The sequence below is a fragment of the Lissotriton vulgaris genome, chromosome 10, assembly GCF_964263255.1.
Source record: "Lissotriton vulgaris chromosome 10, aLisVul1.2, whole genome shotgun sequence".
In the NCBI taxonomy this organism is placed as follows: Eukaryota; Metazoa; Chordata; class Amphibia; order Caudata; family Salamandridae; genus Lissotriton; species Lissotriton vulgaris.
This window is the reverse complement of record NC_141698.1, coordinates 126,705,228-126,723,734: the sequence shown is the minus strand read 5'-3', so window position 1 is coordinate 126,723,734 and position 18,507 is coordinate 126,705,228. Positions and strand designations below refer to the sequence as shown.

At 42.5% G+C, this 18,507-nt stretch overlaps 1 protein-coding gene across 1 annotated transcript in view; it reads left to right on the top strand.

Moving 5' to 3' along the window:
- The window catches only part of SDK1 (sidekick cell adhesion molecule 1), a 1,937,536-nt gene that overhangs the window by 1,397,121 nt on the left and 521,908 nt on the right, over positions 1 to 18,507 (top strand). The window contains exon 14 of the mRNA XM_086940699.1: positions 14,699 to 14,835. Within this exon, the coding sequence (XP_086796825.1) occupies positions 14,699 to 14,835 (137 nt within the window). The remainder of the gene's footprint in view (positions 1 to 14,698; positions 14,836 to 18,507) is intronic.

The window sequence follows — 18,507 nt, the reverse complement described above, 5'->3', positions numbered from 1 at the left end:
TCCAAAGTAAGTAAGCAGCCAAAACCAAAATCTAGTTCAGCAAGATGACTGATATAGAGTCTGCCTCCAAAGAATGTGCAAAAGCTCTAAGTATAAATCAAATGACAGACTAGCACAGATTCTGCTCAGTAAGCAAGTGCGGAAAGCCTTGGCACACATCCCAAAAGCATCATCTTTTATAGGGTTTTAGGCAGAAAAGCCACGCACAGGACACAGTGTGAAATGACATGATAGGGTTAGAGCTAGACAACAACTGCTCGAATACACAATATTAGTCAAATAAGTAACATCTCGTAAACTCCCACTTTACTGCATATTAATATGTTTGTGTCTATGGGAAATAAAGGAAGTGTCAGTCAGTTTATGTACCTTTACAAACAATAACATCCTGAGAGCACGAATGGCTCTCTCATTCTAGCCTAGGCAAATGGACTTGAATAATATATTGCAACAACAGGACCATCCTGAACATGGCTTCCTCCAGAGATGTCAAATTAATACAATTCAGATTTTAGCAACAAACAGGCACTGTGAAGAGAACTATTTAGCTTATTTTTTCCGAGTTGGAAAAGAACACAGAGAAACACATGCACCTGGAAAGGATTGTTCACTTAATTTAGAAGCCCACCTTTCTTTCTGCAAATGTGAATGGATGTTAATGCAAGCCGACTACAGCCATGTCATGTTTACTTAAGCACTTCTGAATTAAGCATTCATTTCTAATTAATAAAAAGTATCCTACATGTAGATATGCAAATAATCAATGTCAAGTCAAATTGTATAATACTCTTTATGAGAAGCAGCAAAGTCATGCCAGAAATCATGATTACCTCAGCAGGTAAGGCACTGCTGCCAGAAAACACATGTTTCTGCATTGGAAAGCAACAATGAAATAATGCAAGCATGCACTTTGCCCAATTTGTAGCTCACCCTTGTGGTGCCAGAATGCACAGTGCCCAAGTATGAATAGCGTGGTATCAAAGAAGGAGGAGTAATGGGCTATTACTACTCGGTACGAGTAGAAGGTCCAGTCACAGCGTGCCCAAAAGGATACGTCTTTTCAAAAAATTGCTGTGCTGTTCCTAGAGAGAGAGAGGAGGGATTAAAACGGTTTTCTAGAGGAGAGTGCTGGAAAATTATGTTTCCAGAAATCCTCCAGAGTTTGTTATAGTCCGGTCAACATGTTTCTCGCTAATGTAAATTTAACAAGCGATTCTTCAGGACCCAGATGACTATTTAGCAAGTATCTAAAGGTGAAAAAATCTGTCTACTCTAATACCCTAAAGTGTAATGTATGTATGCTGATGTGGCAACAACACTAAGGGGTGAAGGCAGAACAATACTATATTACCCTTCTTCTATTGTGACTGCCAATACCCAAAGTTATTAACAGTCAGATAACGACAGTATCCAGCGGGTAAAGCTTCAGGTAGATCTTCCACCGCAAGGTTGGTAATCCCTGAGCTGCACTTCACGCACCTACCCCTCGCCGCTGGAACCTTTAGATACTCTCCTCTAGAAAACCGTTTTTAATTAAAGCAGTGGACCTTCTGAATAAATCGTTCCCGGTACCACTGGCTTTATTTTAATTCACTACTCCACGTCTTCCCTCTATTCTGGCCCCATACCCGCACTTCATCCATACGGCTGTTGGAAAAAGATCTCCGCCAAAGAGCCCCTCTATGAGGTGTTGCCCGTTGGGTATTCGACCGCCGACCCAACGAGGAGCAGGCCCAAATGATGAAGCATGACACCTGAAAGGGTGTGTGAGGGCATTAAATCCAACAAAATGGATTCCCAGGGTTACCTTGCAGTCACTGTGCCTTAATCATTTGCATCACAGACTGTACTAATCCCTCCTCTCTCTCTCTAGGAACAGCACGGCAATTGTTTGAAAACAAGTATGAATAGCACCACTTTTATCCCAGAAATCAAACTGTCCTGATATGTAAAGTATCATTTGGATGACAGCGCCTTTGCCACGATGCCACCAGTGTTAGCTTCCACTCCACACATCTGCCGACCCCCCTACTCACAAGGCATGGGCCGAGGCTGCATTCACTTGGCTCTGAAGGGCCCCTTCGCATAAACAGTCCAGAGAGTCAGCAGTCCAGAGCGTCAGCGTCACATCCGTGGCACCCCGTGGTTGCTTCTTCCCCTGGTATGTCTGTGTTTACTCCAGAAGGGGCCTCTCACACCAGTCTTCTGCTCGGGTTACCCCCTGAAGTTTTTGAAGATGCTCACAGCTTATTTATTTATTTAATGTGATTTTATATAGCGCAAACTTTACCCGAAGGTGTCAGAGCGCTTTACATAAGAACCAGTTGCAAAGTTGCAAAACATAAGGACTAAGGATTACATGCATTACATAAAAGATACAAACAGAAAAAATTGCAAATGTACAAGATGTAAAGTCACACAAGGACGAGATACAAACAGAAAGAAAAATTGCAAATGTACAAATAGTAAAGTCACTCAAGGAAGAGATACAAATGGATATACTCTAAGAGTCACATAGTAATGGTAGAGAGTACAAAGGTCTACTACATATACTAGTGATTAGAGTTATCACTATATGCATCGGGAAGGGATACGAATGGATATACTCTAAGAGTCACATAGTAATGGTAGAGAGTACAAAGGTCTACTACATATACTAGTGATTAGAATTATCTCTATATACATAGGGAAGAGATATGAATGGACATACTCTAAAAGTCACATAGGAATGGTAGAGAGTACAAAGGTCTACTGCATATACTAGTGATTAGAGTTATCTCTATATACAGAAAAGCAGAGTTCCATTAACTGGGGTCGGAGGGGGGACGCAGTCACAGCACCAAGGGAGGGTGGGAGGGATCCAAGGGTATGGAGAAAAGGTAAATCAGAAAAGGGAAGAAACATTTGAGGATCGTCAAGGGGGAAACGAGGGAAAGGGGTTAAAGGACGAGGGAATGGGCAAGATGGCGGGTCAGGGTCCAGAGAAAAGCGGCTGAGAGCAGCAGCAAAATGGCGGCTAGATCAAAAGAAAAAGTAAAGAAGTCCAGGAGAGTCCGTGGCGTAGTTTCGGTCATTCGGTCGACGTTTCTAGATCACCACGATGAAGCTTGCACTTTAAGTGCTGGAATCATCATTATAATAACTGTTTGCCGAAAGAATGTGCACTCACATTGGCCTTCAGATGCCTTTAAAAGGGTACTCAGCGTGTGGGCTGGCTGAGTTAGGTGCAAATGTAACTTTTGTGAGCACCCAAGCTAAAAACATTAGTCCAAAAATGTAGAATTTAAACATGACTTTAAAAGTGCAATTGCCCTCTCCCGCATCTTGTGCACTTTGTACCGGACGTTATTGTGGGCGAGTACGTCACGCCTGAACAAGCTACACTCTGGAATGTTTTGTAGCTCACTTGCCTCGCTGTTTGATTCTTTTACGTCATGTTCTGTCTGCAGTGTGAGTTTAAAGTCCATCTCTTGCCAGTTGCATCTGCACACATGGATCATTACGTAAAAGCAGGTATTAATCAATAGCGGTGCTGTGGATATTCCTTCCCAACCCCGTGGAAAGGGCGGAAGTGATTTAAATAAAAAAAGAGAGGCCGCCCTACGCACCTTTTATTGAAGCTGCGAGATGTTCCGGCCCATTACGTGCCGGAGTCACGTGATCCCTTTGACGGATGGAGCCGCAGATGAGGCACAAAGCGTGCAGTTTATATCCCGGGGGGAAGAGCCTTGGATGGGGCGGGGGGGGGGGACTGGGGAGGGAAGCGAGAGGCACGCGCAGAGAGCGGTGTCATGAAGATGGCATCGCAGATAAATGCAGGCTGCCAGCAAGACGTAGGATTGCAGTGTCTGCATCTGCGGAAACATTTTTTTGAAGTTTTTCATTCGTTATCGTAATGAGCCATGAATGCAAAGTGCGGATCGACTTCAGAGTTTCGAAATTAAAAGTCTGAATAGGCCTTGGTCTGCACTTTTACTGATACAGGGGATGTTTTGCAGTTGAGGGGTGCGACTGCTCTTGGCAAGAAGTGGTTTAGGAAGGGCCTCATAGGCCTGACTTCAAGTAAGGAAAACGTGCTGCTCTGTCCTAGGGTGGATAAAAAAAAACGAAATCCATACTTGGGTGCACTCCCCTTGGCCTGGTACCACTGCGTCCGCTGCACTAATGCCAGCTACACCCCCTGTGGCCAGGGTCACTGAAATTATGCGGCAGGGGAGGGTCAAATTATGCGGCAGGTTGAGCAAATTATGCGGCAAGGAAAGGCAAATTATGCAGCATTATGTGGCACGTTTTGCACTAGTAGTACTTCATTATGTTGTCATTTGTTCACTTGTTAACACTGCCTGGGTATTAGTTGCACCTCATTGGTACCAGTTTAACAGACAAATATAGCAATAAGTTACAGAAAGGTGACCAGTCAACCTTTGCAAAGGACCTTTCACTGCACTCCAACACGTGTCGCTGCGTTTTTGTTAACTTTTGAACCGTTTTAGGTAGAAACAATTTTGTTTGTTAAAATCTGCAGAGTAGGTGCCAGATGTAAATGTAAATTGATACTTGTATAGCGCACTACTCACCCGCAAGGGTCTCAAGGCGCTTGTACGAATACCGCTGTGGAACCCATCCTGGCTTTCCCTGTGAGGCGTCCACTCCTGGGCACCCCCAAGGTGGAGACCAGGCATCTTTAGCGTTGTGGGGGCCGTTGTGGAAATTAAGCAAGCTATTGCCCAGAGTTGCAGAGTGGGACTCCATGATTGGAATAGGCACGAGGCGAGAATTATCAGGTCAGTTAAATTTCGAGTCCAAGACCCGTCGAGGCGGGGAATTGAACTCTGGTCCCGGGCTAGACCTCTGCATCAGGGTCTGCCGCTCTAATCATTGAGCCACACTTCTCCAGATGATACAATGTGAGGCAAATGCAGCAAATCTATAATTATGCGAAAGTCGCCACAGCCGCACAATTACACATTTCCAGTGGCCCTGCCTATGGCGACTAATTTACAATGAGACCAGCATGAGCGATGCAACACACTTTACAGATGCGTGAAGCACATGTGACTACGTACATCAGAGGCATTAACCCTTTTCTTCTTTGCACAAAAAAAATACCACAAATTATTCAAAAACAGAAAAATTATCCAGCACATTTTCAATGATAAAAGTGTTTCTTTGGTAATTATGTTTATCATATACAGTTAAATAATGGGGCTTATAATCATCCAGACAAAAGGTGCTCTTTGTACCCTCTCTCCGCGTGGAACCGCTCAACATTCTGCCCTCCAAAGAAGAGGAGGTGGAAGAATGTGATAGATAGTGCCCTCAGAAGGTTCTTAACATTATCAACTGGGCAGGAGCACATGCTGAGTTAGCCCTGCCCGAGTTTGTCGCAGAGCTCGCAGCGCGCGCTCCGAGTTGGAGGGTCCTGACGTTAGGATTTCGGTTCTGAAGCTGGACACCCAGCAGATAGAGGGCATTTCAAGAGGGGGGCGTAACGCCACATCCTCTATTGTGTAGCATTTAGTACAACTATGTTATTTAAAGTATTTCACATTTCTAGTAGACAAGGACCGGACTGGCATTGGAATTGTTATGTTTGTTGGTTGATTGTTGAGTATCAAAGGAGAGGGTTGACCCAATAAAGTCACTGGGACCTGGGTATCTAGCGTTAAGAATAGAGGGGTCCCAGTGGGGGAGAACATATTATTTAGAAACAATTAAATGAATCCAGTAAACAAAGAATACATCTATAATGTTTAATTCACATTATAGGAAAAAGGCAATCATAAGCAAATTCACAAGTTGTAGTTGTACTAGTGCCCCTGGGGGTAAGGGGGACGTGAAGTCGTGAGGGTAGTGTGGGAGGGAATTCGTGACAATAAAAAACACGTATCTATCAAACATTAGTATGAATTCAATGTCAGATACACAGTAAGGCGATCATAAATCAACATAAAAGTTCAGAATACACATGCCCCAATGTCCATACTATACAAGCATCGTGGGTAGGAAGAGGCTGTGTTTGAAGACAAAGAAGCGTGTCACAGACTTACATCACAGATCCCCAAAAACTCTGCATCTGGGGGCACGAGAATCCTGTACAAAGAATCCTGCATTTTGCATCCACTCAAACATGAGCCCACCTGTTCCCACCTTAATTTCTTTTTTTTTAACAGAAGTGCCTATTAGTAGTATGCAAAGTGCAATATTTTATAATGTATCAGACGGAAGCCAGATATGATCTCCTCTAATATAAGAACTTTCTCCTCCCAGTCTGCATCATTTGTTGTGCTTGTATCTTCCCCACATTGATCTGAGGTGACTCCCTTCATCGGGTGCATCGTTTTGTGGTGTTCTGCATATTTGTGGGACAGCTTTTATCCTTAATGGGGCAGTAAAAACCTGTATCCTACCATGATATAATCTCATTATTTCACATGCGCCGGGTACTGTGCTGAAATACATGCTTAAGTCAGATGGATCTGGATGTCTTCCCACTTCCAATGCTGGATTCTGATGCACCCTGTCCCCTGCCACCCACAGAATCTTAGGATCAGGCCCAGTGGATGCCCTAAGCCCCGAAATATAATTTCATCCTTTCCGGAGAAAATAAGAAATTGGTGAGTGTCTGTCACTCCATCTCCACTGAGTTCAGACAAACCTGTCCAAGAATATCTCATTCACAGGCTGTATGTATAGAACCCCATCCATACCCCGGATTCAGTGGGCACACATGATTGGTATTTTCCTGTATGATTAGACACTATTCGCCTATGAATCAAATGCATTAAAATGAATGTGTATACATTCTAACCATAATTGTACAAATTAGGCGAAGGTCAAGTATACCCCTCTCATATTTCATCACACTTCTGTAATCGCCTAAATTAGTTGTAAGTGGTCCTTTAACTGCACGGTTGAGTTAGTTTCAATTATACATAATGATGCTATTATGGCTCCCTGCATAGGTTATGGAATCATCTGGCACAAAGTCAGGACACCATTGTCAGCACCCCCTCTAGCAACTAGTCTGTGTCTTACTCCACCCCTGTACCAATAGCTTGTAAATCTTTTCTCGGCTTGGTGTCCAACTGAGGAATTAGGGGTCTGCCCGCACGCTGCTCCTGTACATTATGCAGGATATTCAAATGTATATATACTCCTTTATTTCCTTCACTCCACAGGATGGATCACACAATTTCATTTTCCTTGTAACTGTTTCTTCAGCTGTCAAGCTTACAAACAAGCATGCGCCTGTTAACTGACAAAATAACAAGCATTGGCAAAGCTAATAGGGCTAGCCTATGTGATATTGGCTTTGTCAATTTCTTTTAGCCATGTTGTACGGCAGCTGTGCAGCCTGGCTTTAAGTTAGAAAAAAACAATATGATGCAGCCAACCCATACCTCAAGGGTCAGTGATCCACTTTCAAAACATGGAATTATTCTCTGCCTCCACAAAAAAAAGTTACATTATCTTATTTCCAAGCTGAAGTTCGCTGTATTGGTCCCGCATGAAGACAGTGGCAAAAAAGGCACGCAGAGTGGAGAGGGCACCGCCGTCTGCATCTTTGTAGTATCTTAAAACCTATTGGCATGACTTTTGGGGGTCTTTTTTTCTGGCCGATGGAAAGAGGTAAGCAACAAAGGGGGTGGGGATGGACTAGGCAAGAAACAACAGGGGATGCGCAGGGTCACACCAGACAGCAACAACACAGGAGGAGGGTTGTGGTGCAGGGCAAGCAACAATGCACAAGGGAGGAAGGGGGTACAAGTAAAAGGAGAAAACATACCCTTGAAAGCGATGCGCGGCGGAAGGACACTTGGGAAGGAAAGCAGTGCTTTGGTTATGCTCCTGGGTAGGGACAAATACAAGAAGAGAAAGTGAAGCTGACCAAAAAGAAGCAAGGAAATGACGATGAAGCCAACCAACTGTAAGCGCCGGGAAGGCTCTAAGCCTCTGGTAAGTAAACAAAATGCCTTGCAAGGCGAGACCTAAAGTAAAGGGGTCTTCCTTTATGAGGCCCCTTGCTTCATCGGAACGTCACTTTTTGTGACATTCTGTGGCGCAGTAGTCTGTGTGATATTTATCAGGCAGAACTAAGCCACATTTTTTGGCTTAACGTCTTCGACGCTCATGACGAGCTGAGCTCGTCATGAGCCACGGCGCTCCGATGCTCATGACGAGCTCAGCTCGTCATGGCCCGTGGAACGCTCAGGTGCGGGGAGAATTCTGTGCTGAACGTTCCACGGAGCCAATGCACCTGTGACGAGCTGAGCTCGTCATGAGCACAGGAGCACTGTAGCTCATGACGAGCTCAACTCGTCATGAGCATGGGGGCGCTGTGCACGCCCCCCTCCCCCCCAGCACAGCGGGGGAATAACCCCCGCAGCGAAGGGGTTAATGGTGCCTGATAAATATCAGTCCCTTTAACGCAGTGTTCTGCGTTAAAGGGGCGTGCAATGGGTGTTGCTGGGGGCCGTCCCAGCAATATCCACGGCCTTTTGACACTGCGCCAGAAATCGTAATTCTGAGGCAGTGCCAAAAGCTTACGCCTCCCCAGGGGAGGCATAAGGGAGGCGCAATGGGGAGGAATATCTTTATTTCGCCTCGTTTTTCCTTTTTCTATGTGTGCTGCCTCTGTATTTTTGTACAGAGAGGTTTCACTTCCTGTACAACAATAATCATCCCTGCAGCGCAGGCACCCTTGCACCATTATGCAAAGGTGCCTGCGATGGCGCAGGCAGCCCATTGTGCGCCGGCGCAGGGGACAAGGACAGGAATGCGCCGTATCTTATAGATACAGCGCATCCCTGCCCTTTTCTTTTGCCGTAGGGAAGCGCAGCAGGAAGGTCTGCGGCACTGCCCTACAGCAAAACCTCATTAATGAGGCCCAGGGTGTGGGGGAGGAGGGCACACTGTTAAAGAGGCAAAGGTGCCCGCCAAACATTCTCAAGTGTTAAAAGAACCAACAGTGCCCCCAAAATAGTTAGGGGGACCAGAATGAAGGCAGGAGAGCTTTAAAGGAAGAAACAGGGATATATCCTGCTTGATGGGAAACAGATTTTACCACACAGTCTTTATCATGCATGACATTTACCACAAGTCCTTATAGCACAGGTGAGTACCATGCAGGTAAGGTTTTGTACTTTTACTATACAGTACGTTACCTCATTTACGTTTTTTTTTTTAAATAACATACTTTTTATGGTATTTAGAAAAAGTTTATTTTAGGGTTTAGTCATGGGTAGAGGTGACGGGAGGTATGGGTGAGTGGTAAGAGGTAAAGGGAGGTGAGAGTTAATTGATTCTTCAGGGGTGATGGAAGTGAAAGGGACTGAGAGTGACTTCGGGGTTCAGGGGTGGGTAAAGATCATTGAAAGGTGAGGGTAACTTGAGGGCTTAGGAGTGGGTAGAGGGAAAGGGAGGTGAGGGTGACTTGTGGGTTATGGGTGGGTAGCGGCTAACTGAGGCAAGGGTGATTTTAGGGGTTGGTAGAGGTAAAGGTGAAACATAAACCTTTTCAAATTACGCTTTTGATGATGACTAAATTATCTAAATTATAAAAGAGATTATTATGAAAAAAGTTCATTTGATACAGTGGCAAACATTATTTTCAGAAAAACACATATTGTATGGCAGCTTCTTAAACAAAGACGTACGTTTACAGCTTCAGCATCAATAAAAGCAACACGTAGGCGAAATATATATTTCGGAGATTGGTTGCAAGCCACAAAGTTTAGTTTTTACTAGTTGCCTGTGTTCATCTCTTGGAATACCGGGAAGTGCAAGCTTCAACTCTGATGGTTTCAAGTTGTCTTGTAAGCAAAAGTCCAAAAACTAATAGCACAATCAGAGCACAAGCAGTGCGGAAGAACACTGATCTAGATATCAATTGGTACTTTGTTACTTGGCCTACGTTCAAGGGAAGAAAACAAACATACAGAGAAAAGGTGTGACCCACTTGAAGCCTACAAGCACTCACCAATCAAACTGAAAAAATAAAATTGACAATGCAGCAAGCCGGTGGTAAAAAATGGGCGGGCTAAATTTAGAAACAAAATTGATTGCTGCAAGTGACTGTGTATGCACTGTCTTAGGCGAGACCTAAAAATGACTTGCTTGTGCAGTCAAACCTCACATACAGAGAATATAAATGCATAGAGCAATGTTACGTCAGCCAGGTATGCATTCCATGCAAGACTAAAAATATGTTAAAACCCTTCCATACTCGACATGCCCTAACATATGTCACTGTCCAGATCCCTGTTCGTTCGCAAACACTTCTGTCAAACTTAGTCTCTTTTTTGGATCACAGACTCCTCTAGCAAGAATGTAGGCTGTACCCGGCCATGAGTTCCCTGAGGCCGGATACGTTCTCATTAAGGGCCCGATCAAACAGATTTGCTGTTGCCGAGAGGCTCCAAGCTGAAGAAAGCTGTTCTTTAGCCCTAGCGAAGTCGTTCCTTTGGTCAATTGGCTTGGGCTGTAGGTCCTGGTCTTCCTGAGGTCTGGAAGGCCAAACATCTTTATAGTCACAGTTTTCCAGAGATGTTAGGAGATGTTCAGTTATACACATCCAAGGGTTCCAGGACCTCAGGAAATGCACCGGAGGCTCAGCAGAGGCCACCAGAATTGTCCATTTGAGGTCCATTTGCTACTAGTCATCTGGTCACTTCAAAGAAACAGCCCTTTGTAGCTTTATGTGTTCCTTTTGTCACATGGGAAGTGAGCCAAGTGACTCTTAGAGTCCACTTCTTTGTCCTGGGTACAAGTGGGAGCAGGTCTAACCCTTGAAGTCTCTTTGCATGCCTCAAACAACAAGTGCAGTCCTTCTGTTCCATCACAGGTCAAGAAAGTTTTCTAAGGATGGTACCTTTGGGTACCACATTAATGTCTGGCACCAGCTTGTGGCGGGGGTAACTCATGGCTTTTCCCGAACCAGTGAGGTAAAGGTTCCCAGGGGCAACCCTACCCATGTTTGCAATAGTTTCTATTTGCCCTACTGTAAACAACCCCACAGGGCTTCTTATTCCCGAAATGCAAGACGGGAAAACTCTACTTCCATTGTGCAGTGTTGGTGTCCAAAATCCAATCCAATCCTTATTCCTAAAATTCAAGACAGGGAGACTTTTCTACTCTTGCATAGAGGTGTGGCAGAGTGATGAACAGTTCCCTCCTCTGTGGTCACTCGAAACCAGTTCTGGGGGTAGCTCTCCTTCCACTGTGCCTGATGCCAGCCTAGCTAGGGGGACAAAGCCTGGTCCTCTACAGGTGTCGCCGGACGTCTACTTGTTACAGGGCGCTTTGAAGTTTATGAAGTTGATGGATCCACCCCAGATGGCCTTCCTGACAGTTAAAGCAAAACACCTCCATGCACCCATACCATTGTCCCTGCTCTGCAAACTTCATTAAGGTTAAGCACTTGCTCGGCAGCTGCTGAAGAGCGAATGTAATTTAGCCTGCAGGAGCTTGGACCTGGGATGAGAAAACTTTCTAATAGCTAGTTTTCTTAAATATCTATTACAAATCCAATCCCAACATTCAATTGTTTATTGATAAATATTAAAAAGAATGGTTTAATTTTTCATCTCACTGGGACCAAATTCGAGATAGCAGAATTATTATTTTAATCTGTACTTTAGTTTTCTCTTAGGACAACCAGGGCCTTCCACTGTGAAAATAGCTTTAAGGCTTGTCACGGCAGGGACATGGTGTTATTAAAATGTTAAATGACCTATTTTTCAATCCTAGGTACACCACTTTTTGGCCACAAAGCCAACATAGATGTGAATTATTACTATATAAAATAAAAGTTTTTCCCTCCCCAAAGGTTATTTTGACAGGTTGGGCTGCAGGTTTAAATTGCATCAGTCAGGCTACAACGATAGGCATGAAGCCATGATTTCCTTGTGACGCAGGTGGATGGCATAATAATTGCTGCAGTTCATAGGTGGCATTCAACTTTCCATGTCGTGGGTGTAGTTTCCAATAAAATACTGTAGTCTAATGGGAGAGTTCAATATGCCAATCAGTGTGTAGCCAATTTCTACAGATTTTAGGGGTCAGGTACATTCACTGGGCACTGGAACGCAGAGTCTATTAGCCAGTAATATGTTTCAGCAAAAAATAAGGGTGACCATGCCAAAAGGAACATTTCTCATTATCTCCAAGTCTTGTTTGCTCTGTGTTTTAGTGAATTGCTGCCATTCTTGGAACTGGAACCTAAACACTATGTAATCCATGTTATTCTAGCCCTTCTCATAATCTCACTTCTTTGCTTACTATGATATCTACCTTCAGCTTTTGTGATTACACGCTCTCTTCACTCACTTCAGTTTCCAAAAACACTTTCAAATCAGACTCTCTCCAAATTTTCATATGTTTTTGTAGCAAAGTCTTGTTCCAGCAACAACTATCTCGATTGCCTAGCAAGGACACTCTGAACCACAAGGACACGTGCACTTGAAAATTCGAAATGGCCTGTGCACGATTGCTTAAGAAGCATTCAAGAAGCGAAGAAATCGATTGGCATGACAGAAGGATATTTTATATCTTAGATAAAATGGGCCATTGTTATTATGTGTGATAAAGGCAGAATAAAGAATCTTGAAACAAGCTCATTTGTGTATCAGGATCCAATGTAGGCCTGTAAGGTGACTGAAAATGTGATCTGATCTTGGGAGCTTTAAAATCAAGTGGGCTGCAGAGTTTTGAACTACTTATAGCCTATGGAGTAACATACTGGAAATTCTCAAGGATGCAAAATTTCCATGGTTAAGACGTGATTGTATTACAGTCTTACAGCATGAAAGTGGGCGATAGTCAAACATTTTTCTTAGTATTCTCAAACGCTTGTAGATTTAACTTTAGCAACCTGGAGAGCCATAGAAAAGTCTTATACAGGATGGGTGTAGCTCCCAAGTTGTGTGGCCATCAAGAAGAGTTCCAAGAAGGAAAGAGCTTGCCAAACATGAGTGTTTCCATTGAGTACTGGGACATCAATATGTGGTGCATCCTCCAGAGGAGCAAAGCTCTTTCCCAAGTGGCACCGACATTCCTGTAGTACTTCCTTCATTTCCTTTTTCCCAATGAACCTTGCACCAGTGAGTTTGCCGTATCATGCGCAAGTGTCCGCCAAGCGCAAGGCGGCGAGCCCACGTGACATATCATGACAGAAGGAATGCTGATGTCTCGATTATTTACCTTACTCAGCCATCATCCACCTTGTTGTTTGCACTTACTGCTCTTTAACCCCTTGGGTGCGGCCGCGATTCTGCGCCCGTGCAGCAGAATCTCGAGTGGGCGGGTTCATGACGGCCGTCAGCAGCACACGAGCACCGTAATGCATGACGGCTGGGGGCCGTCATCAGCACCAAAGGGGTTAATTCTGTGAGTTAAAGAAGGGTACACCTGTGGGCTGCTGATGCAGAATCCTTAGCAGAAAAGTGTAGGCATGTACAGGAGTTATGGACAATGTTGTCTTAGTTAACTTAAATTAGCAGGTAACGAGAAGCATCATGTACATGGTCATCTGTATAAAGAACACACCATTGAAGGAACTACAAACTCAAGAATTGCATTGGAAGTTAATATGGAAATAAAAAGCAAGTTTGCCAGACTGAACAGCAGACTAGAAGGGATTGTATAAAGGCAGTGAAATGCAACATTGACCTTTGCAGTTAATATCCGAGGTTCATGGTGTGTTTTTTTCTGCCAGTATTAAGAATTGCTGTCCTGACTGTGAGTGGGGGGGGGGGGGGGGGGGGTCATTCTCACATCATCGAACATAAAGGGCAGTTTGTTTATGTGTGCTCCATATGACTGGCAATAATGGTTGTCGAAAAACATTCATGTGGGATGTTCGGAGGATATGTACGTTTTGCTATGCCATGCAGATATATATGCCAGTGGAAAGGCCACCAGAATTATGCGGCTACTGCTTTTTTTGTTATAAATGTGGGTTTGCTTCATTTGATACACTATACATCATCTGCTGCAAATTCCGCAGTTTAACCAAAAAATTGTTTCTAGCTCTGACCATTCAAAAGTTACTAAAAATGCAGAGACATGTGTTGCCGCGCAGTGGAAGCCCTCAAGCCAAGGATGACTGGCGCCCTTTCTGTTGCTTTTTTGCTATATTTATTTGATAAACTGGTACTAAGAAGGTGCAACCAATGCCCAGGCAGTGTTACCAAATGTGAATTGAGAAAAGAATGAAGTGATACTATCACAAAATGTGCGGTATTAATCCCTCCAGGTTCTTTATAAAGAGATTGTGGACAACTTTATTCTACTTTTGTGGCACCTGCTTTTTATTTATTTTGATGCTATAAAAAAGTTGCTAGAAAACTGCATTTTGAACAGTCTGTATTTCCTCTGCCTTGTTGGAATTTTACCTTTTGCAGGAAAAATACAAATGGGAAATTCGAGAATCTTTTAGTATGTATCTGTTCATAAAAACTCTGAAAACGTTTTTGAGTGCGGAGAATTTTCAATTTTAGGGCTTTCCAGTTCCCCTTTATTTTAACTGTCTGCTGCTGCATTTTTATGGTTGAAATAAGAAAGTTATTTTCTTTAAAAATGATTGACTCTTGCAAAAGTAGTATTGCGTGCACATTATCGCTTTGGGCGGTTCAGAAATTTGCAGACTCAGCAAACAAGAGTTCTGCTAGCGATGAATTATTCTCTTTTTTTTCAGAGAACTTCCTCATTCACCACAAAACCTTCTAGCAAGATTGAACTCCTCCAGCAGCCGCACAGTGGCTCTGTCGTGGGTGCGCCCGTTTGATGGAAACAGCCCAATTCTTAATTATATTGTGGAACTGTCCGAAAACAGTAAGTAGAATGGCCAGGCATAGTGTATGATCAGCCTGTTAAATGTTCTCCTTTATGTAATTAATAGGCATGTTCTGCTGTCCGGCTACTTTTTACTTATTACTTACTTTGTGTAGCTTGGACCATCCTATAGACCTGTTCGTTGCATACAGACCAAGTTTGGGAATGCGTTCATCATATTTAGGGAGTGAGTAGGCATCCAGGGAACTTCTAAACATTATGCATTGATAAAGACAAGATATTTTAAATAAGTAAATTGCTATGTATTTGTTTAAAGATTACGATCTAAATAAACATACCTTTTGACTTTGACTTTGATAAAGGCATCAAAGGGTCAACGAGTGCCAGTGGACGTTGGATCCTAAAATGTAAGAGAACATATCATGAGCAGAATCTTGGAGCTAACGTCAGATAAAACATGTTTATTGTTACCCAACTCCCTTAACAGCAAAATAATGAGTGGTCTTGTTGAGAATTGAACCTTCGACCAGGGCACAGCGTTTTAGTCCTAGGATGTGAACTCCTTGTTATCTAAGTTAGTTGATCTAATTTCATTAATAAAAGCACATCAGGATGCCAACACTCAGATTTCCTTCGGTTGTCATATGCAAGACGAGGACTGGAAATACAGTGTCCTTGATGTTGTGGAGTGAGTTGGTTGCCTTCCTTAAATATTTCCATAAATTAAATCTAAATATATGTTTTAGACAAATACATATAACATGATGGCTTTTTGTTCGTGTGCAAATTGCTATTCAACGCCTGTAAGTATGTGGTTTACCTTAAGCTTTATAAAAACCCATTTCAGTTTCTATGAATACATTTCGATTACACTGATCCCGCCATACAAAAATCATGCAAAGGAATACAGTCAATAATCCAACTCATTTGTCCTCTTTACTCTAACCAAAAACTAGGCTAGTTGTAAACAGTGCACAGTCCTAAATTCCACTATATCGTGTTACCCAAACATAATTTGAAAACCACCTCCACATATCTAGCCATTGCCCTGTAAACCATTCATAGGTAGTTCACAACTTAATAATTTGAAATAAAGTTAAGTTAGCTTGTGGGCATTCTAAGATCTTAACAATTTGGACATTCTTGCTGCTTGTCATTGTAGGCACCACCTTTTATTTAAAAAATATCTAAAATTACACCCAAAATAAAAAAAAAATATACTGGTAATATTCTTGTAGATACTACAATTGCTAGATAATACATAGATACTACAACTGCTATTCTAATTTAGAAAACATTGCTGGAGTTTTCTGTGCCCTTAATATCATCTCTCTCACAATGTACAAATGGAATTTTGTGTGTTGATGACAAGCAAGTGGTTCTTAGGGGAGTTAAAAAAGGTCATACATATCAGTACCCAAACACTAAAACTGTGAAAGAGGATACGTGTCGTACTTCATTTGTTTTTTCATAATATTCTTCAGAAATTAAAAAAAACACACATCACAACCAATATGGCTTAAGAAGTCTACATGTTTCAGCATTATCCACCGTACTGCGACGGCTTTATTCAGGACAATAGGGTTGTTTATGTTTTAAAAACCCAATATATATTATCATGTAGCCTAGAGAATCAATGCCTTATGAATACATAATACATAATAAAGTAAATACCATCTTATGGAGAAACGATCAAAAAGAAAAACCCTTTTTATCTTCCTCTATCAAAGCTCACACTCCCTAAGTGCCCTTAATCCGAAGTACAAAAAAGCGAGGGGACTAGCAAAAACTTGTATTTAAAAAAGGAAAAGCTTGTATTGCTGTTAACCTTTAGTTGTTGTTTTTCATTTATTTTTGCAGCACATATCCTGTACAAGAAAAAAAAAATGGATAGATATTAGTGTTGAAGTAGGCTTTTTTGAAAATGTACACACAGATTTATCCCAAGATACTAATTTGACTAATAACCCTAAGTAGGTCAATTAAATAACACACTCAGTTTTTCAGGCGTAACATACAGTCAAAACTGAGTCTAACACTTTGGTCTTCTTTCCATATATTTCAATGCATTCTTTCTGCAACATACAGACATAGGGCCTCATATAGAGTCAGGCGGACCACCAGTATGTTAGTGATATAGACTACTCCGTCTCTGGCACTGATATACGCCTCCGACCGCCCGACGGAGTAGGGGTCATCAGGCGTTTTGCCATTTGTCCACAACCCTATTAGGAGTGAGCAAACAAATGGCATGTTTTTACTTTCGAACACCACCTGAAAACGGGGCGGTAAGTTAAAGTAAAAACATTTTAATGATCCCCACTCCATGGCAGAAAACTCCCAGTGAAGGGGTCATTGATTTTTTAACATTTCTATCAATCTTTAGGATTTTCTTTTTTAACACATTAGCTGCTTCGAACGTTCAGCACCCAGTGCTGAACGTTCGAATAACGAGCGCTGGCCCGTCGGCCAACGGTCGTGCGCTGCACTGGGGAGGTAGCGCTCGCGACGACCGTTGGCCGACGACAGCGCTTAAGGGGTTAAAATAAAATAAAAATATTGAAAGTGTGCCAGACGGCTTTGTCATGGTGATGGAGCCACGCTGCTCACTGTCAGTGTAAGAGAGGTCTACTGGGCTAGCGGACATCTTTAATTACGGCGAGCGGAATACCCAAGGAAAGATGATCATAAAGTACTCCATCATGCTGATGGAATATACTCCATCCACTGCACTCTAAATCAGCCCATGGTATCTAGAAAGGGATCAAGCCCTCTTTTGTGTGTAGAATTAAGGGCACATCAGTGTGATGCATTAACTTGCGGAGGTGTACTAAACTGCAGTGCTAATAATAGTAGTCCACAACCCTGAAGCGTGTTTTGCCATTTTAGCCCTAATGCATGCAGTCAAATGAGGCCCTGTAGTCTACTAACCACACATTTGGATGCTGTCACAACCCTTCTATGAACTCTTTAACCAAATAAGCTGGGTATATGCTTAACCGGCTACCAACAACCATATCCAAACCTCTCTTCCAGCAAAATGTATATGCAAAAAACAAAATAATTTAAGTGATAGGAGTCTGGATTAACGACGACCGTTTTTACACAAATGTATTGTTTTACTTCTCTTTTATCGTGAAATAGTTGTGTGCCTGTCTGTCTGAAACCAGCATTGGGTACATATTTCGGTGAACAAAGCGGGCGAGCCATCTTGGCCTGCAACTTGAAAATGTTAAAATCTTTAAATGTTTACTTAATTTATCTACTTGGGATTAATGTTTCCTCTTTTGCCAGATGCAATGAATCAAAATTAGCTTATTTAATATTGAATATAAGCTTATCACTATCTGGGCAAAAATGTGAGCTATTGTGTGAAACCCTGTCAGAAGTAAAGATAGCACATTAACGAATATTATATTTTTGAGACTACCCATCATTGCCATGCAGGTACTTAGGGACCCCAAATTCAGATAATTTACTGCTTCCAAAATATTATGTTGAGCATCAGTTTGAAACTTCTTTATCCTTCAAAGTCGTTACCTTATCAAATTTCAAATAATAATACAGGTTAGAATAACAGCCATTTTAGATTCCCTTACTATCCTTGAATGGGTGGAGGAAATGCTTCTTGCTTCTTATATTGAATGCGGAAAGTCGGAGAAAATAATGGCGTTTGAGATCGTCGGCTCAATGTCTTATGGAAGGAAGAAG